This window comes from Eptatretus burgeri, chromosome 7 (genome assembly GCF_056783735.1).
Source record: "Eptatretus burgeri isolate ZD-2024b chromosome 7, Ebu_testis_v1, whole genome shotgun sequence".
NCBI classification, from domain to species: Eukaryota; Metazoa; Chordata; class Myxini; order Myxiniformes; family Myxinidae; genus Eptatretus; species Eptatretus burgeri.
Window position 1 is genome coordinate 43,609,676 of NC_140967.1, and position 27,951 is coordinate 43,637,626.

A 27,951-nucleotide genomic window follows, 5' to 3' on the forward strand; every position below is an offset into this window, starting at 1 on the left:
GATTGTCCGTCCGGTGGGCGACGTGCCGCGATTCGAGTTACGTGGCCGTCAGCACGCCGTGGCCGTCAGCACGCCGGCGGGCGCGAATCCGCAACACTGGTGTCAGGAGTGGGATACAAATTCATCGCCCTCCTCGCGGCACTGGTATCGGAGAACAGGAAAACGGGCTCTCCTGTCTCCGGCTAAATTCACGGGAATCGGTCCAGGGGTGAGAGAAGCGACCCCCGATTCCCTCCAAATTACGAGCGAGCAAATTAACCCTTCACGAGAAGCAAGATGGCGTCTCAAGGCGAGCGGGAGCCGGGGGTATTAGAAATGGATGTAGAATGTGTAGGATCCATGGCACAGGATGGAATCCCCGAGCAGGAAATGTTGATTGTGCAGGAACACGGACTCGCCCAACTGAACCCAGAACCTGAAATGGGTGCGGCAGCGGCCGCAGTGTATGACACCTCCCCCCCCCTCTCCACCAAGACCCTTCCCCAACCCCTGCCGAAACGGCTCACTTGAGTGCATCCGACATGGCCCAGCTATTCACCATGCTGGCACAAATGAATGCGGAAATAAAAAACGAAATGAAAGACATGAACAAGCAAATAAACGAAAAGATGGATACAAATACAAATGAAATGAAAAACGAAATGAACAAGCAAATAAACGGAATGGAAGCAAACATGAAGGAAGAAATGAAAGAGCTACGGGGTGAGACGCAGAACATGGGCCGATGCCTACAGGCGGGCATGAAGGCCGTGACCAGGGAGCTGGGAATGGCGACTCCACGTGTGGGAGCAGGCGAGCTGGAAGGGGGTGCAACGGCTGACAGGCCCGCGGTGGAGGCGGGTGAAAAAATAATTCGGGGGGCGTGTTGGGCGAGGGTCGTGACAGAGGAATCGACGGTGACCAAAAGGGAAAAATTAAATGGGGAGACCAAAACGTGTGAGACGAGACACGAGGTGACGACGACAGAAAGAATAAAATGTATAGAGACACGGGAGACAGAAAAAATAGAGACAATACGATGAAGACGGGGTAAGTGACGCGCACACACACACGGAGGTAGTGGAGGATAATGAGGGTGAGCTGGCGGACTGGGTAGAGACCCAGTGCGAGCACCTGGATGGCCTCCTCCAGGAACAAGGGGAGGGAGTATGCCCCCTTGAGGCGAGTCACGACCAGGTGAGTTCGGTCGTGCTTTGCGAGGTTGAGGGGAGGAGTGCTGTGGACAGGTGCACGGAGAGCTTGGGGGGTATAGAGGCCCCGGAGACCCTTGTGGGGACACGAATCCCCAGTGTGGTTGTCCCTGTGTGTGTGGTGCAAGGTGTGAGTGCGTCCCCGTGTGTGGAAGCGACCCCGTGTGTGAGTGGTGTGGTGGCGATTGTGCCGGAGTGCGTGCTTCCCAGCACGCCGTGTGTGGATGAGGCACCGCGGTTGAGTGCCCCCGCGTGTGTGGGTGAGGCACCGCGGGTGAGTGCCCCCGCGTGTATGAGTGAGGCACGGTGTGTGGATGAGGCACAGCGGTTGAGTGCCCCCGCGTGTGTGAGCGAGGGACGGTGTGTGGATGAGGCACCGCGGGTGAGTGCCCCCGCGTGTGTGGATGAGGCACGGAGTGCGAGTGAGGCACCGCGGGTGAGTGCCCCGCACGAGTGAGTGAACGGCCGTGTGCAAGGTCGCTGTGTGCAAGGGAGACCGTGTGTGTGAGAGAGCGGTATGAGAGGGAGATGTCGGTTGGCATGCGGGAGCACGCAGCCGCGTCTCCCGGTGTGAATGTGATGGTGTGGACTGTGTGCGTCGTAACACGCAGGTATGCGTGTGTGGAATGGAGACGGAGACGGCGACAGAGGAGAGAAAGCCGAGTAGCGGCTGTAGCTGTTTCGAGGACCGTGCCGGGTTCACCCAGCAGTGAGCACGCGGTTCGTGCTGTGCAACGCACGAGACCGCCACGTGCTCGCTTGCGAGAGTGAAGTCCCGGTCCGGAAACGCACGCGGTGGATTTGCCGATCCCGCGGACGGACAAAGTTTAGGCAGGTAAACGGATTTGGACCGGACGGGTTCTCCACGCGATCGTGTGTGTTAAGCTCCAACGGGCAAAGCACATGTGTTCGCGTGGGGAACCCCTCGAGACGTGGGGCTTGTTTTTTTTTATGCGCACGGTGACGTCATGGCTGCACGTGTGGTTGGAATCCGGCAGGAGGGGTATCCCGGCCGGATGGTACCGTCCAAGGAGGGACGAGAAACACGTGCAGCTGCATGACGTCACGGGCAGGTGTAAAGTGCGCGAGCTCTGAGTTGCCGCGCAGGTGCTGCGCATGGGAAAAAAAAAACAAAAAAAAAAAAAACAAGCCTCACTTTCGGGTGCACAGGATTCCTGGGCAAGGGGTGAAAGACCCCCTTACCTGGGCACAGGATGGAAACGAGTTAGGGGGAAGGGTCAGCTTAGCTAGACCGACTCCATGGGGCAGGGGTAAGTCCTCATGGAGTCCGTGGAATGGATTAGTTAGAGGGATTGCAGCCAGATTTAGGTGGGGAAATTGATTAAAGAGATTAGGAGACAGTGACAGACTTGTGGATGTGTAGAGGGGACGTAGTTTAGCTACGTAGTGTTAAAAGGAACGTGCTGTAGTTTAAGGGACGACGTGGGAGCACGAGTTAGTTAGGGGGTGCAGTTAGAAGGATGGCAGAGTTCAGCGGTGTGTGTGTGTTGAAGAGTTGGTGAGTTATGAGGTGAAGACATGATGAGTGAGTGAGGCCAGCGGGTCTGTGTGAATGGAGCGAATGGGGAATGCATGGTGCGATGAGTGATTGGGGGGAGGAGTGACTCCCGCCCAAGGGACCCCCGGGGTCAGTGTAAAGTGAGTTAGCTGGGTTAGTCAAATTAACAAAAATGGAGGTCGTTTTGTTGTTGGTGGGAAAGTAGGCTCGAGACCCATTTGGAGGGGTGCAGGAGCCCTGTTGACGGGCTTGGGAGCGTGGCTGCGAAAGGTGAGTATCGCTGAGTGGGTACCCCGGGCACCAGGCTAGTCGGCCGCGGTAGGCCATGGGCCCATGGGGGGCCGGGATAGAGTAGTGGGCACGGGTGCGCCTGCTTGGTGCGGGGGCCCGGGGCGCCATTAGCCGCGTGGGCAGTGTTGTGGGCACGGGTGACCCTCGGAAAGGGGCCCGGGAGGCCGGCCTGCCACGTGTGCGTTTCAGGGGAGGTGCCATGGGGGGCACTCCCCGGTGTTAGGGAGCTGGTAGGCTCGGAGGCAGTGTAGTGCCCGGGGGTGCCATAGCGGGAGAATCGGCAGAGGGTCGTGCCTGCCAAAGGGAGCCACGTGTCCCAGCCAGGAGACCGTGTGAGGGCACGGAGAGAAAATTGGGGGGCGAGGCCCGAAATTGTGAGGACACCAACACAGGCGACGGGAATCTGGGTTGTTAGAACCAATAGTTTAAGCGAGAGGCGCTTGTTGAAAGCCCCGGGGTAGTTTAACTGTTAAATGGATAGGGTAGATTAGGAGATGTACCCCTCCACACCATCCATCCCCTCGCTGTCGTTGTGGGCCGCTGGACCCACTTGGTGTTAAGATCGCCGAACTCTGGGGAGGCCATTCTGAGGCTTCGTTGGGCCTCGACACAGGACGTTAGCTCTCCCTTATTCCCCTCCGGGAAGGGAACGTAGGGGTTGGGAGTAGGCTCGGTGACAGGATAGGTTAGCCGAACAAGGACGATAAAGGGGGTTAGGGGACGATTTATAGTGGGGAAGTAAAAATAAAAACAAAAAAAAAATAAGTTGGGGCTAAATTGGGGTTTGACAAATTAAGGGAGTGGGTATGTACAGTGACAGGCAAAGGCGATAGGTGGGAGGGAGACAGGTAGGTAGGTCCGAGCCCGCCTTCCAAGTGGCCAGCACCACCGCACTCCCTCCACCAACTTCCACTGAACGGCAAAGGCTGGCCAACTTCATCGGCTGGCCGTGTTTTTCTTCGAGGCGGAGGCCGGCCAACTTGATCGGCAGCTGTTGTTTTGCTGCAAGGCCTGTGCCATCGGCTGGCCGTGTTTTGCTTCAAGGCCTGTGCCGGCCACTTCGTCTGCAGCTGCTGTACTTCAAGGCCTGTGCCGGCCAGTTCATCTGCGGGCTGTGTTTGCCTGCAGCGGCCTTCTTCTGCGGGCTGAGTTTGCCTGCTCACCTTTGCCATGCCATGCCCACTGCCCATGTTCACCAGCCCCGTTCAATTTTGCTTTGCCCCCCCCTGTTCATTTCCATGTGCGCCAGGATCAAGGCAACAGTTTGCAAGCTGCGAGAACTGCCCCGTTGGCAGCTACAACACGGGCCTGCAGTGGCGGCCCGTGCACCGTGTTGCGTCCATCCATTCATCCATCCGTTCACCCATCCATTCGTTGTGCTCATTGCGTGTGCCACTTGAGCTGGCACGGAGACTGCGTTTGTGCAGCCCAAGCACCGTTGTGGTTCACTGAGTTCAGTTCAAAAGGGAAGGCCTTGGACTGCGTGTGAGCAGCCAGCCACGTTCCCTGTCACCTGCATTGTTTGAGCCAGAGACTGCATGCGGGCAGCCTGGCTCCCTGCTAACTGCTTTCTTTTTGCAGAGTTCAATGATCCTGGGCCATGGTTTAGTGTAATGTTTGTAAGTTAAGGTTAAGATGTACTGTACATATGAGTGCGCCCCCCGGCATGTATGTCTTAGCGCCGGCAATTTTATTTAAGTCGTCCGTGTGAGTGAGTTTGTTTAGGTAGTTACGCAGCCCTCAGGTTATTTATTTTGGGGACACGAATACCATGAATGTCGCACTCAGGGATCCGTAGGTAAAATGTACTAGGGGAAAACTACACATGATGGCACACGAAAATTTGACGACTCGGGACGAGTCTGTAAAAAGGGAAGGGGGTAGTGTTGTGGTTACCAAATTCGCAAACCACCATTCAGGTCCCTTAGGTGAGGTATCTCGGTAAGTGCATGTGTAGTTAGGCCCAAACCCGTTGTCTAGTGGGAAGACATGTCATTTATGCGTGCTGCGACTCTTCAGGATAGCCGTTTTTCTTTTACTATCTTTATTTTGGACCAACCGCCATGATTACAACCACAACCACCGCTTCACCACAACCGCCACGACCTTCACGTCACACCTCGCAACCGTAGCATCGCCACCGTTCTTGCCCCGCTGTGGGTACCGGTGTTGGACTCGTGCAGAGCGCGCGTCGAACAGCGTGTACAAAATCACGGATTTTGTGCTTCAAAAACGGATCAAAAACGACACACGCCCACTTTTTGCCGTCCAATCGGTGAGCGAGGGGCGATTTGGCCCCGCCTCCAGGACGATCGATATATGCAAATTTGTGGATCAAAAAGCCTTCACGCCCACTTTTTCTCGGGCCAATGGGGAGCGAGGTGAAAGGTCAAAGGGAGGGGGTCAAAGGCGAAGCTACGGGGGGATAAAAGGACCGTGTTCGTCAGTCAGGAGAGTGGAGAGTGAGAAGAGTCCAGAGGGGAGAGTCAAAGGGGTCGGAGAGTCAAGAAGTCGAGAAGAGGGGAGAGTCCAAAGGAGAGTCCAAAGAAGAGTCCAGAGTCGGAGAGTCCAGAGGCGGAGAGTAGGAGAGTCGGAAGCAGAGGGTCAAGACTTCGCGGGCGGTGGAGCTGCTCGTCGTGTGCGTTGGAGTCGGAACGGAGGGGATGAGCTGTGGAAAGGCGGCGACACCAGACGAGGGGGTGCTCGCGTCGTGCAGGAAGCTGCACCCGAGGGAGGCCGACAGCGCGACCTGGCCGAGGTGGAGACGCTCGTCGCACATAATAAAGATCCTCTATACCCCGAGCATCAGCAACCCCCTCCTGTTTCCCCCCCGCGCTGAGATAGTGCGACCAAGGGGGCCCCTTTCCCACCCCCTGCCAGACACTGTCCGCGAGGCCCGCGGAGTGAGGCGCCATCGCCGCTCCGCGTCTCATCACCAGACGGGTAGGCGCGACCCGGTCTCGGCCTCAGGCCCGCCTCATCCTTGAGGGTATTCTTTCCTTGGTTTTGGGTATGTGTTGTCGGCGCCGTCTGTGAAGTAGAATTGTATAAGTGTTGCCGTGTGCTCGGTAGTCGGTATTAGCTCTGCATTGTGTTTTCGCTTTTATATTTGCTTTTTGTGTAAATTGCATTGTGTTTTTTCTATGTGCTTTTGGTGGAATTGAATGTGTGCTTCCCGTGTGCCGCGAATAAATGTGCTTTGTGTTGAACTGTTTCCCGCTTCGCTTCGTCATTTCTCCCATTGAATCCCCATCTTGCTTCACGTAAAGGGTTGGTAGTGGGCTGAATACGCCCGATAATTAATCGAACCGTCGAGGTCGACGATAACACCGCTCGGTTATTCTGATAGTACGGAACGGGTCGCTTAAGTGGCCCGTGTCCGAAGTCGACCTGCGGCGAGGTGCGATCGCCCGGTCTACCCTCCGCGTGGGTACTTAGGCAGGTCGAATTTGGCGAGCAACCCTAGTCCTTGGGGTTTCCTTCCCTTTAGTGTACATATGTTGTTCGTGGTGCCTAACCCAGCTCGTTCTCCAACGACTGCAATCCATGGTTTGCGCTTCACGAGTGTGAACGATCGTACAGGTCAGCTCCCAATAAAATGGATCTTTGCCATTTGGGGTTTGTGACTTGTGACGTTACAGTTACCACATCAACAGCGTAACGTTTTTGAAACTTGTATGTCAAATAAACAGATACAAAGTCAAATAAGGAAGTTCACCATTACATACAATGTCGAACTCCCGATTCCCGCGTTGAGTTGTTTCCGCCCAGTGTCCCTGTCCTGCCGGCTCAACTCATGTGCGTTCACCTCGTCCACTGGGGCTGTCGAATGATCGAGTCCTGTTGCGTCATTCTTATTTGATGTCCTTGCAGCGTCCGTCGGGGCTGTCCAACGATCGACTCACGTCGCGTTGTTCTCTCGCCTACGCTGGCCCATTCAGCATGATTGAAGAGCTCAAAGGAATTATTTTCCAATACACAATCTTAATGAGTTTTAATCAACTTGATTATTATCAGCTCTACGCGTTAACAACCACTCATCAGAATTAAATCGAGTACAGGGGCGATCGAAACACCCGTCTCTCTACACTTCCCTCTCGCGGGTTCATATAGTAACACAGAATGATCCCGTGCCTTCCAGCAAATGCAATCCTCGTCTATACTGGAAGTTTAATCTACATTCGAGCATTTTCACGAATTTCACCAGGCAGTTTACAGTACAATACTGCCATCCACAGTCAAAATTGGGTCATTACATCAAGCAGTTTATAATTCAATTCACCGATTCATGCTACAGCAAATTTATAACATGTAATAACAGTCAATTTTAATCATTCACTTATAGGCATTCACTAATGCTTATCCACAAATACCACAACCAATGCTTACTGGCCAAATCGTCTAGCTTTTAATTGACGTACTTACATTAGCAGTTTACCCACTATTCGGGTGGATGGAGTATGTGAACTATTTGCTGAATAAAGTATGTGCTGTAAATAAAACCTGATGGATGTTTGTGTGGTGTAATCTTTTTTGCATTATATGTCATGAAAATGTTAACCTTCTTTTTGATTGACTGAAAGCATTGACATGCATGAATCCCAGGAAATGAATCTAAACCAGAGATACCTGGATGGTACTCTTATGAAACACCCACCCCCTGCGGGAGAGTAATATCCCCTCACAATGATGGGGTCACAGGCTACTAAAGTACTTGCATGATGCCACATGTACAGTGCAAAATCACAAGTCATCTCCACAACTGACATGCGATACCCTCTTCCACCACCACCACGTGGCACTATATGCCCCATATTGCAGTTAATGACAAGCAACACCGTTGTGTTCTGCTTTCACATACCAACTGTTTTTTTGGTTTTATTATCTACTAACAAAGGTAACCAGCAGTGACAGGCAACGCCGGGTCCCTCCTCCCACTCCACCTCCTCTCTTCCCTCACCCCACCTCTCTTCTCTAACTCACTCCTTCACTCCTCTCATCCACTCCCTTCCTCTAGACTCTCATCCCACTCCACCCGTTCACCTCCCTCCTCCCACAAAGGTACCCAATATTGCCCGGGATCGAACGTACATCTATTGTACCACCACAATTAAGCACATATTTAGAGACAAACATTTTATGAAGTTAGATATTGAAGAAAAATATCAACAAAATTTAACATATTGTTGTGGGCCGGGGGTCGGTGGCGAGAATGACCGCTAGGTGGGGAAGTTTATGCCGTCTCCCACCGGTCTTCCCAAAATGATAGGCCGTCGCTCCGGATAATTACGAAGCCGGCGGGTCGATTAATCGACCGTGAAACGCCAATATCTCGACCGCGTGGCGTAGGGTTAATTGTCCAGATCCAATATACATAAGTCACCACGCAGTCTTGGCTACCGGGGATTCACGCCCTCGGAACGTCTGGCCGAACCGGATCACTCTACCAGCTACGGTAGAGTATCAACTTCCACCAACTCCGGCTCGGATGCAGTCGAGCAGGCCTGCCCATGACGTTCCGGCTACGATGTACCGATTACCGGGGATGAAACCCCGTCTTAACTCAGATACGAACCACGCTGGACCAATACAAAAAGGGACAGAAACGGACTGGGAACATTTCTCATAAATTTATTGACAGTAAATAAAAGACAAGAGAAGCGAGACTTAAAGCGAATGTTCAATGCAAGTATTTACAATGGGCAAAAACACGTATGCAGTTCTACTTACAAGACGGGCCCAACACACTCAGACACACACATACAAATGAAAAGAAAACCCAAGGTTCTTTATTCGACCCTCCAGCCGATGAGTGAGACGAGCTGGGGGTCAGAGTTCGACTCGTACCTGGTCGTCGGAGGGAAGGGAGTACTCGGTAATACGGCACCTGCCACAGGTCGTCGGCCTGGTCCCAGTCGCACGTGTGGGACTCGTGGCGGCAGCTGCGTGGAGCAATCGGAGCCCCCAGGCGGAAATCAGGGTCTCGGACGGGACCCACTAAGGCTCCACGAACAGGCCGGTTCACTCCCCTTCCAGCCCAACCCACCGTCAACCAACTCGTAATCGCTCAGGAACTCCAGATCTCCACACCCTCTCAGAGCGTGCTCGGGGATATATCTCCTCCCACACGGGGCGGGGCCTTGGCGAGAATCATCTCGCTGTCTGTCCCAAATTGGCCAGGATCCTACGGGCACAGCCTTCCTGGGCGGGGTTTCGGCCATGCATGGAGAAAGCTGCTCCTCCCCTCCATGCACGTTTGAGGAAGGTGGATGGTGGTGAAGCCACGATTGCGCGTGGAACATTCGTGGAAGCCGAGGACTGGGACCGTGAGGGCCCCCTCTCGGCAAGTCAAGGTACGAGCAGCCAACGGTGGTGATGGAGCGTGATGGGCAGGTGGTGAGATGTAATAACCTAACTATAAAAAAAAAACATCACAACGCACATATTCGACTCTCCCACTAGCCAAAAGGAAGGGACCTGTCTCACACGTACTTACCGGCATAACTAACTTTGGGACCTGAATGTTGAGTGCGCGTGGTTTCCAGATTCGTAACAATATTATTGTAATGCTTTTGGTTAAACAACATTGAATGTTTTCTGTCAAGGGTCAGAACATGGATATTGTTTGGTGTTCCAACTCCAGAGCAGCCCATATATAGTTGCCCATGTGAAAAAGACATTCAAAATTTATTTTGTTGTTAATCGGTAGCATTATTGACTGAGGGTGTGGCAGTGCTGTTTATGCAATGCCCCTGTAGGTTCGAGCAGTAATTTGGAATTTGACCAGGATTCTGGGGATAGTTCCCCTACTCTTTGCGAATCACACCACAAAGGGATCTTTAATGACCACCAACTAATTCTGGCAGATGCGACGCTGTTTAACATCCATCTGAGGGACGGCATGTTTATCGATTTAATCAACCTGCCTGTGAATCGCTGGGTTGAGATTCAAAGCCAGGTGACACAGCTTAGAACAAGTGTACATACCTCTCGGCCATCCTGCCGTGGAATGGGGATGCATTGCTTTGCAGCCACTGAAAACATTTTTTCAATCCTGCTGATCATATAGTTTGCTTTACTCATTCTAATCCTCTAATTTATTTTGCTTCCCAAACTCTGGGGATTTCCCAATGAAGAACCAAGCCACCGCCACCACGCCCACTGCTTTAACCGCATGAGCTTTCGCCTGCTTTAAAATTATTTTCGTTGCACTCAATGAAGTTACATTTTGGGCATATTCATTAATCTTTCCTTCACTCAATATAATTGTCGGAACAGTAGAAAAAGTTGTGTTGTTGTTAATGCTTTGACAATTTCATGTGTTCTTGTGGAAATATGGAGATGGAAGCATGGCCTTCCTTAAATAAATGTGCTTATATGCTGAATTATAATAATCAGTAATTTCTTAACATTTTCAGATTTTACTCCAGATTTTGACCCTCATTTTGTCCATCAGATCTGATCCTCAAATCTGAAATCATATTTTGATTATATACTTTAATTACTCCATGAGAGTAGATTGTGTTTCAAAGGCAAGGAATTTTTAGTAGGCCGAATCAAAATGGTGGTTAAGACCCCTGTGAGATGAAGTTGGGCTGGCCAAGGATAAGCCTTTCATGAAAGTAAGCCATTAGTTATCTTCAAAAGGGGTGTTTAAGTTTACCTAAATACTCAGTTTTCATACATGAACTCTTTTGGAGTTCCCTTGGTATGCATGCAAAGTTTGGGGATGCTAGGTTTCATGGTTTTGGAGTTATGGATGAGACGCACACTGACATTTATTATAATGCAGTATAAATGATATATTGCATCGAGTATTATTGGTTAAAAGAAACATTGCTCAGCTAGAGTGCCAGTTTTGAACATTTATTCTAAAAAATTAAAAAAAAATAAAACCCTTTGCCACAGTTTTGGAAAGCTTCATATATTCTCCTACCTAAAAAGTAAAAAAAGAAATTGATTGTTTGATGTCATTAAAGACAAATGGAATTGATGGACGACTCTGGAAGCACACAGTTCAGTTGGATGAGCCTCAACATAATTTATACCAAATCTAAACAAGTTTTTAAATAAGGCTTGAGATTGTAATAGTAGCAGAGTTTAAGCAGGACAGATTTTAATTTCTCACTTTTAATCCACAGAAATCAGTTGTTTATTCGATAAGGAAAAATTTCCAAGCTTTTATTATTTGGTGCATGCAAAATAAAACAAGTGAACATAACAAAAACTTTTTTTTTTTAAAAATCTTCTCCAGACTTGACACAAGCCGAGTAGAGTTCACCATCCCTCTGCGAGAGAGTTGGGCTCTACCTTTTCTGGCCTGCCAACTTGCTGTCCTGACCTACTACTTCAAGCATACATTGAGGCCCATCCATGAGGTCTGCCAGAGGTTTTTGGGTCTGTTAAGCGAGATAAAGCAAGCAAAACGTTTGTGTTTCCAGTTTAAGTTCTCTTCTGATGTAAGGTTGGTCATTAATTGGAAATAAGTGTCACTTTGTACCTGTTTGCAGACCTGCTGTCATATCCTGTTGTACCTTTTCACCTTCTCATTTTGCCTCTGCTGGCAGTTCAATCAGTTTGTTATGCTTATCCAAGCAATGGCACTTTACAGCTGCTTCTGTCTCAACCTGCTTCCCCAGACAAAGGTGATTTTTTTTTTGTCAAAGAAAATGGCAGTGCTGGTATTTTGAGAAATCACTGAGGGTTATCAGGCAATGTTCTTTCCCTCTCGATGTTGCATTGTGTGGAAAAGAAAACTGCTGGCACGAAACTTTGTACCGACAGTTTTATCTTTCTGCTGATGACATCAAGTCGGAAACAGCACCAAGACTGGTGTTTATAAACGTTTGCAAATCAATCTGACCATTAGATGGTTCCTCTTTTGGATAGTGACTTATGGTAATGCCCTGTTGACTTCTTTTCCTTTCCTATGCAGCACGCGGCACCGGGTAGCATACTTTGCAAAGGGCGTGGCGATGCCTTTGATACAGTTACCGCCTCCCCCCCCTGTAGATTAGAACAGGAATTTATTCAGGGTGCCGGTGATAACTCTCTACTCTTCGTGGACATCGTGGGATATTTTGTCCCACCAACTCGTGCTAGCAGACGGGCCACCCAGTTTAACGTCCATCCGAGGGACAGAGTGCACATCAATGAATCGCACTGCACGTAAAACAATTAGTAACTGAACCGAGAGTCAAACCCATGCTAAACAGGTTGAAGGTGTGTGCGCACACCTCTAGGCTACCTTGCCCTGTGGAGATTCCTTTCAAATGCCCCTGACTTCTCTCAATTTATTTTTTGTTGAATTAGCTCCTGTTAATGACTTTGTACAAGTTTCTAACTTAAAAAAAATGATGTCGTAATAGTTCACCCAGGCAAAATTATACGTAGCTTTGCTATGTATCAAATTTATTGTGTGCTGCTGCAGGTTTTCCGAGTGTTCACTGCTCAGGCCATTAGCTTGATGCTCGTCGCAGTCCTTCAGTTCTTCAACTCAATGCTACTTGGATCTCTGGCACTCAGTTTCATCCTGGCTGCACATATTGTCCATTTCATTCCCACCCCAGCTTTCCTCGTTCTTCCCCTTAAAATCTTCAACCTTGGTGCATCGGGGGTCTCCCCGGAACCCAACACAGAAGTCAGTGATTCATCGCAAACAACTCAGGTTTTCAAATTCATTTACTGCTTAAAGCTACAAAAACAATGCATTTACCATTTATATCAAACAAATAATTTCTGTGCAGGATTTACCACCATCAGCGTTTTATGATGCCATGGCAGAGTGCTGAAGGTATGACAGTCTTTCCTGACCTTGCAGTCCAGCATATTATGGCGTTTGGTTTCTTTCTGCCTGCACCTGGTCGTCATCACAACTCTGACTGTACTCCTGAACTGCGCAGTAAAGGTGCTTAAATTCTTCTTTTTTTTTTTTCAAAAAAAAATACAAAGTAAGAAGCATTTCTCCAGTTTTTTGAGATGTTTTGATAAGCCTTGCTTCATTTTGATGGACGCGCATCTGTTAAACCAAAAACTGATGGCGCTACCTGCTTATTATTATCGTTCTTTTTTGTGACATTTTAATCAGAAGTTTGTTGACATTGGTGTCTGTGCAGATGTTGCTGGTGGTGGAGTCAGATGAACACATCTTCAAGTTCCTGATGGCTAAGTTTGGGCTGAGCAGTACAAGGTAATTCGAATTTACACACCGTATTTTCCGGTGTATAATCCACACCTTTTTTGTCGGTAAAAGTTGGGGTTGCAGTTAATACACATGTCTTAAAAACGATCAATGCTGAATTTCAATTAAATTCCAAATGAACAATATTTTTTAAGCAGTCAACTGCTGTAAAGCTAAATATTGCCGTTAAAATTTTGAAAATCGGTTCAGGTTAAGAGTTTGTACAGCATTTTGTGAACAGTGTGTGGAAATTAAATAGATTAAGATGCCCGGAGTTTAGGTGTGTGGCGTATGTATAGCTTCGCGGCTTTGAAACTGCCATTAAACACAAAAGAACAACAACATCTGGTCTCCCATCAAAATAATTATTCACAATGGCTAATCTTTCGCGAGGACACTTGCTGATTGAGTGTGTAATAACTTAACACTCCAAATATAGCAAACAAGAAAAACAACAGTGAGAGCGTCCTTCACGTTAAGCCGTGCACTGAACCTCACGTAACTCACTCTCAGCTCCACCACTTTTTGTCCTGGTTGCATTCGATGAGCGAACGGATGCTATCCGGTCTCTGGAGGTAAAAAAGACTGCTACAAGTCTAATAGCGGAGTACCCACCTTGAATAACCTTGCACGCAACGTGACGATCAACACTACTGGTCATGAGAAGGACTGATTCACTGTCACGTTCGCGTGCACCACAGACGGTGGCAAGCTTCCCCCGTATGTCGTGTTCAAGAGGAAGACACTGCCCAAAGACAAGTTTCCAGCCGGCGTCATTGTTCATGCACAGCAGAAAGGGTGGATTTGCGATGGACTGGTCCAGTACTGTGTGCACGGTCTGGAGTAGTAGGCCAGATGGCGGTCTCTCTCGACGATGGAGCATGCTCGGCCTGGATGCGTTCATTTCTCACAAGACCGACGACACCAACGCGCCGCTCCGTCGGACCAACACCGATCTCGTCATCATCCCAGGTGGGATGACCGCTCCTGCAGCCCCTCGATGTGTCCAACAAGCCTTTCAAGGATGGGCTACGTTGCTGCTTGTCCGACTGGATGAGTGGGAAGAAGACATATACCAAGAGCAGGAGGATGAGAAAGGTCAACCTTCTGAATCGTCAAGGTGTGGGAGGAGATACCGTCGGACACCATCAAGAGAGCATTTCTGAAATGCTGCATCTCCAACAACATGGACAGCACAGAGGACGACATCATTTGGGAGGAGACTGCAAATGATGGTGACAGCGACTTGCTCTACCTTGATCCGTACAATGAGTTACGTGCCATCTTCGACGGAAGCATTGACGAGGATTTCCTCGGGTTTAGCAGAAAAGCTTCATCAAACCCAAACGGCCCATTTCAGGGCCACAAGTTCACAAGAAATATGTATGATACCGGTATGAATCCCTTTTCTAATAACAAACAAAAAAATCCTTCATAATATGAAAAAATAAGAAAAGAAAAAAAAAACTTGTTGGTATCCTCTCCTCTCTCTCTTCAAAATGAGAATAAGACTGTTAGACGAAATTGAGTGGACATGGGAGTAAGCATGTTGATGCCTCCGTCACTTTGTTCCGTACAAAGTTGATGTACAAATGTATTTAGATCGAGATCAGAAAATAAAATGATCAATGTGTTCATTTATTTTGAGGGTGAAAAACATCGGTGCGGTTAATACACCGGAAAATACGGTACTTCTCATCACAGCTTTAACATAGACTATGGCGTTGGAATTGCTATGCTGCTTCTTCTTCTTCTCAGCACAACATTCCAGAGGCAGTACAGTAAACCCCCTCATATTGCAGAGGTTAGGTTCCAGGAAAGTGCAGTGATAGTTAAAACCACGATTGTGATTGTGCATACAAAGCTGTCAGTTGCCTTACACCGCCCATATAAAGGTATGCGTCGGAAGAACGTGTTGCATTCTTGGATCGAGATGGCCCATCGGAGGTTACTCTGCTAGTTAAACAAAAGACCAGAGTTTTATCTTTAACATTGACTCCAAAACAGCGAGATGGGTGAGAGTAAACATATTACGTACTGTTCATCATGTACTCTGCCGAAAACAGAAAACACAAAACTTAATTTGGAGATGACTATGATGCTGTTATTGGAGGGGGGGGTAGAGGTTAAAAAGATGTGGAGATAGAACATGCAGCGGCTGTTGGATCATCAGGAGAACGACAAAGTCGCCTGTTGCATTGCCATGGAGAAGAATGGTAAACCAATCCTGCTTGGACAGAAAAGTACGAGATGGCATCTTCTTTCAAAATAATCCTGTCTCTTTGGTGTTAAAAAAACCTGCTCCAGCCTAAATCCCTTTGCTTCGATTAGTTCCATGAGCAATGGTTGAACTGGAGCCTTCGGTTCCAGGTGCCTCGTGGAGACGCTGGTGAAGCAGCAACGGTTTCTCCCGTACACCGGTTCACTCAATGGCATTTTTTTTCTCTTCTGTTTGGTCCTCGATCCAAACATTCAGCGTTTTTTTCCTATCCTTTAAATATGATGACCATGGGACTGGAACATGCCTTTTATGCTTTGCTGGCAGGAATCTTTGAACGGATATTTGACTCAGGTTTTGACTCGTTTTGGCGCTATTATTAACTGCTGTGTGTCTACTAGATCTCGTATTACAAGGTTCTCCATATGTCATTTCCTGTTTGAGGATGATTCATTTTTAAATTTAGCTTCGTTCCCTATGCTGGTCTGATTACTACAATGAACGGTGTGTGAGAAACAACAAAAGGCTCATAATGGGAGCTAGTCGTACATGTGGACGCAATGACTCGTCTCAGCTCAAAATCCGTGATTGGCCGAAATTAAATACCGCGACACAAAATTGGAACACAATCGGTTGGTTGCCCGTGATTGGTAGACAACCAGCGATATTGGAGGGTTTTCTGTATTTTAAAGATTTCAAACCACAAGTGGCTGTGCCACATACTTGTTTCTCATTTGTGCTGGCAGCTTCTGCCTTCTTGGTGAATAAATCTACACTATTGTATCAATTTTTCTGAACACATTTTTCAGTGTGTTATCCACACTGTGATGGTCCCATTGATACCTGTATGTCACTCAGGTCTTAGGATTAATTAAATTGTTAAAACGCATGCTCTTTCGCTGTATGTTTGTGGGGCAGAGACATTGATGCGAAGCTTTACTTGTGCGAGAAAGCTTTCGGCTGGCTCCCTTTGGACACCTTTGAACGTCTCTCAGGCACAGCTTTCTTTCCTACTTATGCCGTTGCCTTCACCATCTGCTTCTTCACCACCACCTCCCAATTCATTCAGACACTTAAGGGCCATTTTTATAGGTGTGTGTCTATTCTGCACGCTTTCCTTTCTTTCATAACTTGTCATGTGCCTAATGGCTTATAGTCTGTACCATGAAACATGTAATATCTTGTCTTGCTTTTTTGCCACCCATGTTTCCGATTCAGCGCACAGGGGAGTAAGGCCTCCCTCAAATGGGATGGAGAGCAGAGTCTGGTGTGGCAATCTTCAAAAAACTACCATTTCATCCATTCGTTTTGGTTTGGTCTTTTGGCCCTGTCCACCATGAGGTAGTTCAACAGCTCGTGACTTTGTTTGACCCCTCACGATCCGTCCCCCCGGAATTCCCCACTAGCTCTGTTGGTGCATCTCTCCTATCACTCCTGTTTTGCTTTTTGGGTTTTTTTAAATCTCACCTTGCTCCTTTTCTCACTCTCCCACCCAACTACGTACTGTGATTAAATTCCCACTTGTATGGAACGGGCAGTGTTTGCAATCTTGACAACCTTTTAATAGACGCACCAAATTAAATGTCAATAAAATTATTTAATTCATCCGTGTGTTTGCCCTCGTCTCACACCAAGACACATCATCCTGATGCAATTGTACTCAATTCTCAAGTAGTTATGTGAGATGCTCTGCCTGACTTTGCTTTGGATGCTTCTCAAATTACATTTAAGTTATCATTCAGCAGCAACATCTCATCTGCATTGAATGAAATGGCACAAATTTCTTCTGTTGGCTATTCCAACCCTGGTGTTGAGTCCAGTTTGCTGAAAAGAGAGTGTAGAAATTTGCTCTGACAAAGGGTTAACTACCAAAATGTCTTCACCTTGCTGATGGTGGTAAGCATACCAAAATAAACATCCTGTTGATTTCATCCATTGTTCTCCCTGTCCTCTGACACAGATCGATAATCACCTTCACTTGCGAGCCTAGTTCCTCATTCTGCATTATGTAAACTTATCCAGCATATTGTTATTGTTGGACATCTTATTTGCAAGCTGTGCACTCAGATATAGTATTGAACGATATTACCAAGTGGAGTTTTGCATTTGTGATCTCTGCAGGGCCACTTAAATGTCTTCAAACGATATAATGATATGGACCTTAATTATCATAACTTATCTTGCAGACTTTGGAGTTGTAAGAACTGCAGTGGTAGCCACATTTGGAATGCATGATATACCTAGGTATTAACGAGCTGTCATCATCAGTCTCTGACAGTGATTTACTACATTGAGGTGTCTCCATCTTGTCAGCTCGCTTGCAATTATCTTAGCACGTAGACTGCACGTGCATTACGGGATAATTCAACAACAGTACATTTCATAAAGCGAAACGTACATTCGTGCTCATCACATCACAATGCTGCATCATCATACATCCTTTCATTGTCCAGAATTAATGTTCATGATTTGATTAAAAACCAGAACAGCACGCGGTAGAGCGCCTACCTCTGCCAGGCTGAACAGTTTGCGTTTTGTATCCCACTGATGGGCCGGATCTGGATTCGGACCTGAACCAAAATCTAATCAGCTTGTTCTCGTCACCTACCCAACTCATTCACAAGTTTTGTCAGAAGTAGTCCACAATGTTTTGAGATATCATGCTATATATCATTTTGGCCCATCTCGCATTGGTGAAGAATCACTTAAAAGTTTTTTTTTAAGTTATTGTATGCATCCAGATCTTCACAAAAATCGAATCATCAGTTCCTTGTCCTGCCCACCAATGTCGTCCAAATCTGTCCATAACTTCGAGATATCCTGGTCATAAACAAAACAAACAGACAGGGGTGAAAACATAACCTCCGTCCACCTTCGCTGGCGGAGGTAAAAACAAGATTTGCACTCTTAAAGTTAGGATTCACTGCAAATTCTATAAAATAACTACTGGGTACAGCTTTTAAGAGCCAACTTTAATAATAATCCTGATAAATGCTCGACTTTGCTTACGTTGATTCATCAGGATGAAATACCTCTGGACATCCCACATGTGCACTCTCAGCGCTGCCGTGATCTGCGATGTGGCCATTTGGGGGGCTCTGTTCCGTGCACTACGTTTCTCTTCTCCCAGACTGGTGTGATACAGTACTTGTTCCTGTATTCATTTCTGTATTTGATACTGTGTTGTTTCCTTGATTAGCTGTCTTGCTGCTCACCCACCGCTCAGTCTTCTTGCCCATGCCTGGAAAGAGAATGCTTCCTGTACTGTAAAAATAACCATAGTAAGAAAGTAAAAACATTCCAGAAAATTAGATGAGCTTATTTTTTAATTTAATGATAAAGGCAATAAAATCTCATATACCCCAGTGAAATGTCAATATGCTCAAAACATGTGCATGTGATGTTATATTTCACTAAAATATATCTTTACCATTGCAAAATAAGCCATTTGACCAATCATCACCACTACCATATTCAATTCATATTAAAACACTTCCACTTCCTGCAGGTGTCCTATTTAGATTATTCACACCCACATCCAAAAACTGCATGCTTCAGGATGCAGCACCTCTTGGTGATTTATTATTATTTGTTGTTACATCAGGCCCCATGAGCAGTAGGGGCCATTGAGTCCATACTAGGCAGCTAGTTTGCAAGCATGCTAACTGCTTTGGTTTATCCAAGTTTTGCCCAGGTCTGGTTAGTGAAAATGCACTCATGTTAGCCCATCCCCCAGGCTGTGGGGTTTGTCTGTCTGTCTGTCTCCAGGGTGTAGCTTTTCTAACATTTGAGCTTTTGTCATCAAATTTTCAAGAAGCCCTTATTATGAGAATATGGGGAACACCAATGAATAATTGGGTCAAAATGTTAAAGCGCAAAGTCGGTGAGTAGAAATAGCCCTTCGCCCCGTTTACCAAACATCAGCACGACACGGCCATTTAAAAAAAATTTTTTAATAATAACTTCCATGTTTATTAATTTATTTATTTACCACTGTCATTATTGAGCTTAAATGTGTCTGTCCAGGCCATAGCATTTTTTTTTTAACCGTTCGAGCTTTCGTCATCAAATTTTCAACAAATCGTTGTGAGAATATTGAGAACACCAATTAATAAAATGTGCAATTATTTTTTTTATTTTTTTTTGCTGTTGTCTTCGTCATGTTTCGTTCAAGTACAAAGTGGATTCTGCCAGTCCATTTTGTTTTGGATGCTTTCTTGATCTTCGCACCAGTAACTGTTTCTTTTCATACACCCTCATGTATGTTCCTTTCAGGTAACCATAACCAGACACCTTGTACCTCTGCTTCTACTCTCTTTCTTGGCAGTCAAGGTAGTACCTTTCCTCTCTGTAGTCATTTTATTTATTTACTTTAAAAAAATCATAGCAGTTAAAAAGGTTTGTGTTTAAAAAGCACCTTTGCATATCCAGGTACCCATGGTATAGCAAGGAAAGCATACAATAAACAGCCATGATGAGTTTAAAATTTCCTCTGCCAGATTTGTCGGTTGTATCAGATCATTTTGCATTGACATTGTTTTTGGGTTCACCTAGTGTATAGCAGATATAACTCAGATGCTTGGAAGTTTGAAGTGATGAGAACATTGCTTGGTGCGAGTTAGATGCTTGGCATTAATTGTTTATACTGTTTCCAGCGTCTCCCAGTTGCACTAACTGAACTTGAAGAGCTCCGTGAATTTCATGACCCAGATACAGTTGACCTAATGAATTGGATCAGGTGAGATGAAGTGGGGTGAGAGCTAGTAGGAACTGACAAAGACAATGAATGAGAATTTGGGGTTGTTTATTTATCTATCTGTCTGCATATTGTGATCACGCTTTTGATTTGAGTGAGGGGGTGGGGGCATGATGCTGCTGTGTCAACTTTTTGTGTGTCTCACAGGCAAGAGACACGACCAAAGGCAGTGTTTGCTGGCAGCATGCAACTCTTGGCTGGAGTGAAACTTTGCACAGGGCGCATCCCAACAAACCATCCACACTATGAAAACAAGGCACTGCGAGAGCGTACACATCAGGTGGGTTTGTAGCTGTTCGGACACCGGATCGAGCACCGATGGCAACAATGGATTGGACACTTCTGGGGATATGGATTTTTCAGAATTTACACTGATTTCTGCTTTTAACATTGAGCAAGTTAACGATATTTTACCCCCCCCCCCTCTCCCTTATCAATTCCAAATTAATTATATATATATATATATATATATATATATGTATATATATATAATATACACATACAATGGAAAGCCATTTTGTCGTGCCGAGGGGAGAGCAAAGCGTGATCCTTCATCCTAGCCCCGTTCTTACCACGACTACAATTGCCCTCCTCACACCGACCTCATGTGTTCCTCCAGATCTCTCTCTCTCTCTCTCTCTGTGTCTCATGTCACACCAAACCAGAGTCAACCTCCGGGGTATGGTTTTCTCGCCCAAAACCTGGGAAGGCGGGGCTTCTGCCTGCTTGGCACGTTTGGCTCTCTTGTAAATGCAAACCGTAAGAATAGGTTACAGCGGGGGGCAATCACATACTGGGGGAACTTATTTTTAATGCCTATGAAATTAACAACGCACCAATAATTTGAAATTGACACAAGTATTTGGTCTCCAAATCTCCACAATTCTTTATTTCACTGTTAATATTACAGAACCTTTGATTCAGAACTTCATATATCCTTTTAAATCAGAAAATAAAAAAGAATGGCATTGACAAAATTATTGACACCCAAGACAATATTTGGTAGCACAGCGTTTGGACAAAATAACTGCAGTCAAGTGCTTCCTATTGCCATGAATGAGCTTCCTACACCTCTACTGGCAGTTTGGCCCACTCTTCTTGTTCAGGATACGAGCAGGTACCCGTTCAACGAGCTGAGGAAGTTATCCAAGTGTTTTGTGTAGAGGCACAGCCCTTTTTCTCAGGTACTTTTCCAAGTATTTTCAGCTTCTTTCAAAAGTTTGGTGAGCCATTTCAGGAAACGATCCTTATCCCGCATACATAATACATTTTATTTCACCCCAAACTGTCCAGCTTCCTGGGTTTTTGCACATGTGCACCGAGCATTTTGGGGCAGATTGTCATTTTGAAAGTGCCATATTAACAATGGTCTTATTGTTTTTCATACATGATCCCATAATCATGCACCGACTGCTATATGTATTTTACAAGCTGGTGTGCAGCATCTGAGTATGATACATGTATTCATAAGCTGGTAAGTAAAACGGTATTTTGAAAACTTTTTTTGTGGAATTCAGGTTTACCAGGTATATGCACGTAACACACCGAGCACTGTGCATGGCATCCTGCGTTCTGTCGGTGCTGACTACTTGATCCTCGAGGACAGCATCTGCTACGAGCGATGGCACGAACGTGGCTGTCGTCTGCGAGATTTGTTAGATGTTGCCAATGGACAGGTCAGTACTTGTCTCTGCTATTGCCTCCTATTTGTTTTTCGCTAGAATAGGTATTTTTATGAAGAAACTCCTGTCGTTGATCTAAAGATCAGAGAAGAGCTTGTATACAAGTCACATACAAGACAAATACATTTGGAGAAGTCCAACTGCCTTGCATATTCACCTGAATTATAGACGAGAGGCAATGGACTAATCATTGGAGATGAGATTTGAATTGGGGATCTCAACATTGCGACATCTAGTTGGCAATGCTAACGGGTTTTTTTCCAGGTGGACTATCACTACATACTTCATAAATGTCAAATGTTTTTTCCACCACCAGGTGATGGATGGTGAAGGCGAGAATGCACCAGATCTGGTGACTGTTACACAAGGCCGATTCTGTCATGAGATAAAGACTGGTTCATCCACGTATACAAAGTATTTTCACCGAGTTTTTATCAACAAAACCTTCCACGTGTACCAGCTGCGTAATGATTAACCTCACCCTCCTCTAACATTTATTTGTCAAATGCTTTCTGAAAACTTATTTTTACACTTGCTGCAAATAAATTAGAGTATTTTGCATATTTATTTTGTTTTTTTGCAACATACAAGGCAGAGCAGCATTTATTAAATTGTTTTTTCTTTTGTCTTCGTTCATTACCAATTAAACAATATTTTGTGTACAATACTTAAGCTCATGGAAGAACAAAAATTGACAAAATAGAAGGCAGGACCCTGAGAGTGGGGCAGTGGGACAATACAATGGGATTAATGAAGAGGAATGGACCGCACCAACCTGCAATAATTAATTGGAGAGGGGTAGGGGGGGGTAGAGGGGGTTAAGGAGGATCGAAAGGATCATAGGCATAGAGGGATGATTACCTTAGGTGGTGGTTTACGGCCATTTTGGAAGCCGTGAAGGAATGTGTGGAATTGCATAGACGAAGGAAGAAAGTTCCACAAGTGAGGGTAGCGAGAAACAAAATTGCAGAGTTGAGCAGTGAGCCTGGAGTTTTGGAATAAGAGGGTTGCTGGAAGAATGCTTACTTGAAGCTTAAGTGACTGGGAGGGGTGAAAGGATGAAAAAATAGCAACAAAACCTGAAGTTTGGGTGGAGAGGGAGGGTGGGAGGGGAGAGAGGCTACCAACCTTTTTGCAATTATAGCAGCTGGTCTTGTGTTTCTGCTTCTTTGTGGAAGATACCAATGATGTTGAAAGTTGCATTCCACGGTATCTAGGAGAGATCAGTGAAGCAGAAACACCAGCCGATAAAGACCATTGAGCTATATAGAAAGGTCTTATCGGTTGAGAAGTTCAGACTTACCAGGGAAGAACTCGGGATGAGGGAAGATGTGGTTGGCTTTGATACATGGTGAGGCCTGGGAGTTCTAGAAACCATTATTGTAGGGTTGATGAGTGGAAATACAGTGGAACCCCTCATTTGGACCAAACCAAGGGACTTGGCCAAAAGTGGTCCGCTTGAGGGGTGGTCCCCCTTAGCCGGTTTCACCATTTGGGTAGGTCTTCAGGTAAAGATGTACAACTTCCTTAATACATTTAATTGTATTATTATTATTGACACCCAAGACAATATGTGGTATCACAGCGTTTGGACAAAATAACTGCAGTCAAGTGCTTCCTATTGCCATGAATGAGCTTCCTATATTGAATAACTTAAGTGGAACAACTGTTTGTAAAGGATTTCACATCATATTTCACATTCACGTACTGTACTTTATTCACAGAAACAGACAGAAACAGTAATTTTGATTATTCACAGAAAATCTTTTTGATTATTCACGGAAACAGTAATTTTGATTATTATTGTGCAACGTTGGAAAAAAAAAAAAAAAGTCCAGGGTGCGCTTTCTCACGGATGACGCGGCAGATTCAGCGATACAGCAGAGGAGCACGGAACTTAAGGAGCCGAGGCAGCATAGGTGGGTTTCCTATTGGTGACTGAAATTCTGATCTAAAATCCCGTGATTTCATTGGGTAAAGAGTAATTGTTTCCAATTTCATTTCACGATCTTGTGATCATCTGGAGAATGTCTTTTTGGAACGGTTTGTTTGCAATTAGTCGTGCTTGCCCAGCCAAAGAGCTTTGTATATGCTTGGATTTACTCAAGGGAACAATGTCCGCACCTAATTGACACTGGTCCGCTTGCGAGTTCAAATCTGCTTCAAGGGACTGGTAATATGGTGGTCCGTGGCCCGAACCAGGGGTGGTCCCCTTAGCCAATCAGTCAATGTACTAAATAGATAGGAATTTCTGAAGGGACTGGAGAAAAAGTGACCTGGATGAGAGGTGGTCCGCTTACCCGGTTGGTCCACATGAGGGTTTCCACTGTAGTTATGTTTGTTTCATGATCCTTCTTCAGATGAGATTTGCCTGCATTGAAACATGTTCGACCAGTATCTGATCTTTCCTTGAGCAGCAGTGGGGACGATACAATTTCCGTGAAACAAAAAGGCAATGAAGAAATGCAGGAAGAGGATGAGAAAAGGTGAAAGCTCTGAGCACTGCTTGGTTAGCACTGGTGCTGGTATGTCAGACGCTGTGCGAGGAAAGAATGGCTGTGAGTAAAGCTCGAGGTGGAAAGGCCAGCTCATTGAGCCTTCAGCAACTTGCTCGTCAAACTTGCCACAGACACGCGCACACACACGATTGTTGTTGATAGTGATAACTCATCGTAAAAGTTGAGCAACTTCAACTTTTACGATCGTCGCTAACTACGATCAACCGCCACACATTACACGTTATCAAAAACTGTCGCCCACCATGTTGTTGCGTTGTCAGCTTGTGTGCAGCGGCCCTTATAATTAGAAGAAAGCCAACTGGCCTGTCGTCGAAAGGATAGGTTTATTTTTCTATCCTTGTGTATTGGAGTAATTGTCAGCTGTGTTGCAACCTGATGGGATGCGAGCTAAATAAAGTGAAGGACCAAGCTGAAGGCAAGAGACAGAGGGTAAGCGAGAGTAACAGCGCAGGATTTGAGACCATGAATGTTGATGCCATCTGAGATTCAAGGCTGGCCAGAACTTTCTTTTACTTTTTGGGCGAAAAGTCAGAGTCCAGGAGGTAGTGGGTATGAAGGGTAAGGTGGGGAAAAGAGGGGCATTGGGTTTGATATCAGAGCCTTGAGGTAAACATGGAGTTTAAAAATAATGCCTCATCTCAAGTGGTCAGCTGTAATGCTATGCAAGACATGGTAGGGTATGGACGAGTAGAACGCACCATCTCCAGACAGACTACATACTGTAAAGTACTTAGTTGTTGCGTAGTAGTGTATAACTTTCATCCATCAAACCCGATTACCGTTTACACGGGTACAACAAAGAATATTTATTCATTGGACTTTACCTTCACGAAAATTACTCAACAGCAAAAAGCATGAAAGTTAAATCCATGCAAAAGACAAGTACTTTACAGTAAGCTTTTACCAGGACTGAAAGAAATAAGTTGGAGAGTCAAACCTTGATGTTTGCCAGATTGTTTTCCGACGATGGACACGCTGGTTGCTTTCCTTGCACAGTTACTGAACATTTCCATTAGAAAGCAAGCTGCTTGATGGCCACTGCTTATATGTAGGATTGTGTACCAGGGCCTAGAGGATGGATTCGATTGCTGGAGGGAGGTTGACTCACGTCAAGTAGTTATGTTTCTCGAAGAAGTCATGGTTATTTTGTGATTTAATGTACGACAACAAAGTGTTAGAAGTGAACCAACTCTCTGTATGCATGTTTCCAGTATGTAGAGTGTAAATTCCTTCCATTACGTTAATTCTCTTTTTACAACTTGCAGTTTTAGTTCTGAATGCAGTGTTAAAATTTGTAGTTTTGGGTATTAATTATTATTATGAATCATAATGGTCTGACTTCAAGATTGAAAACTGCTTGGCCATTTTTCCCTCAAACTTTGCATACGTACTTGTGCTACCCCATGGGAAAGTCATTTATCCTGGCTTCTGACTTTCTATCCCAAGTTAGTGTCAGCTGTTTCTGCTCTGTGTTCACTGCTGCTGTTTCTCTCGAGATCACCTCACCTGTGAAAGTTACATATCCCTCTCAACTCCAGTCTCTTCAGCTCATTGTGCCTGCCTACTCTTTTGATGTTTCCCGTCTGCTCAGTGTGTGAGTATTGTGATCAACACGTCTGCAGAAAAACTTGACATTGTGAGCAGCTAGAATTCACTAAGTTTGGCACAGAGCTTTATATTGTTCACAGATGTAATTATCTTGATACAAGGTGCTGGCCAACGGCCAGAGCATGAGTAAGTATAGTCCTGTATTAATTATCTTCGCTAAAGGTGGGTGGAGGTTACGTATTCACCACTCTGTCTCTGTCTGTGAGCACGATTTCTCAAAAAAGTTATGGATAAATTTGAATGAAGCTTGGTGTTGGCTTAGCAGTAAGTGTGGCAAGCTTGGGATCTTAGGGTCCTGAGTTCAAGCCCTGTGAGCTGCTGAAGTAACACCAGGTGAGGTTGACTCAGCCTGTTATCCTTTCGAGGTCAGCAAAATGAGTACCAGTGTACTGACAATAGGGGCATTACATCAGCGACACAGCCGCTCCTCAGCCAATGATGCTACCAGCAACCTTGTGCTGCATACGAAGGAGGGAGGAAGATTCGAACAAAACTTGGTGGCAGGTTGGGTTTTCGACGAGGACGAATTGTTTCAATTTTCGTAAAGATTCGGATACTATTTTATATATGTTCAATTGAGAGATGGGGTCATAAATGATATATAGCATGATAGCTCAAAGTTATGGACGTTCAGGACAAAATTTGGTGGATTTGGGTAGGTGGTGAGCACAATCTGATTAGATTTTGGTACAGGTCTGGATGCAGATCCAGCCTATCGGTTGAATACAAAACGTCAACTGTTCAGCCTAGCGGAGGTACGCGCTCCTACTGAATGCCGTTCCAGTTGTCATTTTATTTTTCCTTATGAATACAAAGTTGAAGTCATCTTAAACATTCACAATATGAAGCTCTGTGCCAAATTTAGTGATTCTAACTGCAATTATTGTCCAGTTATTCTGATGACAAATCACCCACACTGGATCATTGCAATACTTGCACGATCGGCCTACGGCCAGCGCGCGAGTAATAGACCAAGTGCATGACCAGACTTTTACAAAAACCTTCCCCTCAAATGACAGATCTGTCCCTAACAGTCAACCTGAGCAAATAACCAGACTGCTTTACTGTAGAAATTATATAACAGCCAAAGAGATTTGCATTTTTATAAGAACATGGTCAGAGGCACCAAATGAGGTGAAGGAAGAACGAGAGGGGGGGGGAGGGGGGTTGGATGAAACATTGATCATTACCAGATTCTGGAGGGAAGCTGCACCATTAGCAGAGATTTGGTTTTGGAAGTTCAGGTTGCATCAGACCCACAGAATCAGTAGGCCTAAGCTGCAGTACTGTGGCTCGTTGTTGCAGAGCGAATTCCCAGTAAACCAGCATGATGGCAGTCAGAATCGTCACTTGAGGAATAAAGAGAAAATGGATGGCTATTAGTCAGTTGGTCCATGTTAGCAGTATGAGTATTTGTAAACTTATTTTAGTTTTTGTTACCAAAGGCATGAGAATGTGATTGTTTAGAGAATATTTGTTGGTTTTTCTTTCAACATCATTTTGTCAAAAGGTTTGTTGCATGCAAAATTTGTTGCTCAATTTTTTTTTTTTTAATGAAGTTTGATGGTTCAAGTGAAGACACACAAATGATTTATAATGAAAATACAAGGGCAGAAAAGAAATAACTTAGTGGTTTGGGGAAGTTTGTTTGTTTCTATGTTTGCCTGCCTGAAGTTCATTGGTTTACACATGTATCAGATTAATTGAACAGATGCATTAAACTCTTTTCACCATATTCTACCCAGCTGTTTAATTGTGCATCCTTTTTGATTTATTACAATTTCCAAAATCAAATCGATCTTGCAGGACTTTTGCAAACTTCTAGAATGTTACACAGAGCTGCATATTTTGAATACACTTTCGGAAGCCAGGGTTGTTCAACTATCCAGATTCTAGAGGAAACAATTACTTATACACAAACCTGATTATTCACCTGGCTTGTACCTTATCAGGACACTTGTGTAACATTTTAATACTTGCTTTGAATG

At 45.6% G+C, this 27,951-nt stretch overlaps 2 protein-coding genes across 14 annotated transcripts in view; one reads left to right on the forward strand and one right to left on the reverse strand.

Annotated features, from left to right (window-relative positions):
* Positions 1–27,703, forward strand: part of DPY19L3 (dpy-19 like C-mannosyltransferase 3) — an 86,704-nt gene extending 59,001 nt beyond the window's left edge. For 5 of the 6 annotated variants that reach the window (XM_085888238.1, XM_085888237.1, XM_085888235.1 and 2 more), the window contains exons 7-19: positions 11,255–11,378; positions 11,511–11,645; positions 12,431–12,667; positions 12,821–12,907; positions 13,116–13,189; positions 16,317–16,490; positions 16,617–16,739; positions 18,421–18,532; positions 19,674–19,730; positions 20,054–20,136; positions 20,302–20,434; positions 21,672–21,830; positions 22,153–27,703. In XM_085888238.1, the coding sequence (XP_085744364.1) occupies positions 11,255–11,378; positions 11,511–11,645; positions 12,431–12,667; positions 12,821–12,907; positions 13,116–13,189; positions 16,317–16,490; positions 16,617–16,739; positions 18,421–18,532; positions 19,674–19,730; positions 20,054–20,136; positions 20,302–20,434; positions 21,672–21,830; positions 22,153–22,311 (1,657 nt within the window). In that variant the 3' untranslated portion in view covers positions 22,312–27,703. The remainder of the gene's footprint in view (positions 1–11,254; positions 11,379–11,510; positions 11,646–12,430; positions 12,668–12,820; positions 12,908–13,115; positions 13,190–16,316; positions 16,491–16,616; positions 16,740–18,420; positions 18,533–19,673; positions 19,731–20,053; positions 20,137–20,301; positions 20,435–21,671; positions 21,831–22,152) is intronic. The other variant, XM_085888236.1, reaches the window with a different exon arrangement.
* The window catches only part of LOC147023131 (G1/S-specific cyclin-E1-like), a 62,226-nt gene continuing 50,889 nt past the window's right edge, over positions 16,615–27,951 (reverse strand). For 5 of the 8 annotated variants that reach the window (XM_085888246.1, XM_085888248.1, XM_085888241.1 and 2 more), the window contains 2 exons: positions 27,154–27,312; positions 16,615–18,639 (listed from right to left, as the gene is read on the reverse strand). The gene's annotated coding sequence lies outside the window, so the exon portion shown is untranslated. Of the gene's footprint in view, positions 18,654–27,153; positions 27,313–27,951 lie in introns of all 8 variants that reach the window. The other 3 variants (XM_085888242.1, XM_085888243.1, XM_085888245.1) reach the window with 3 other exon arrangements.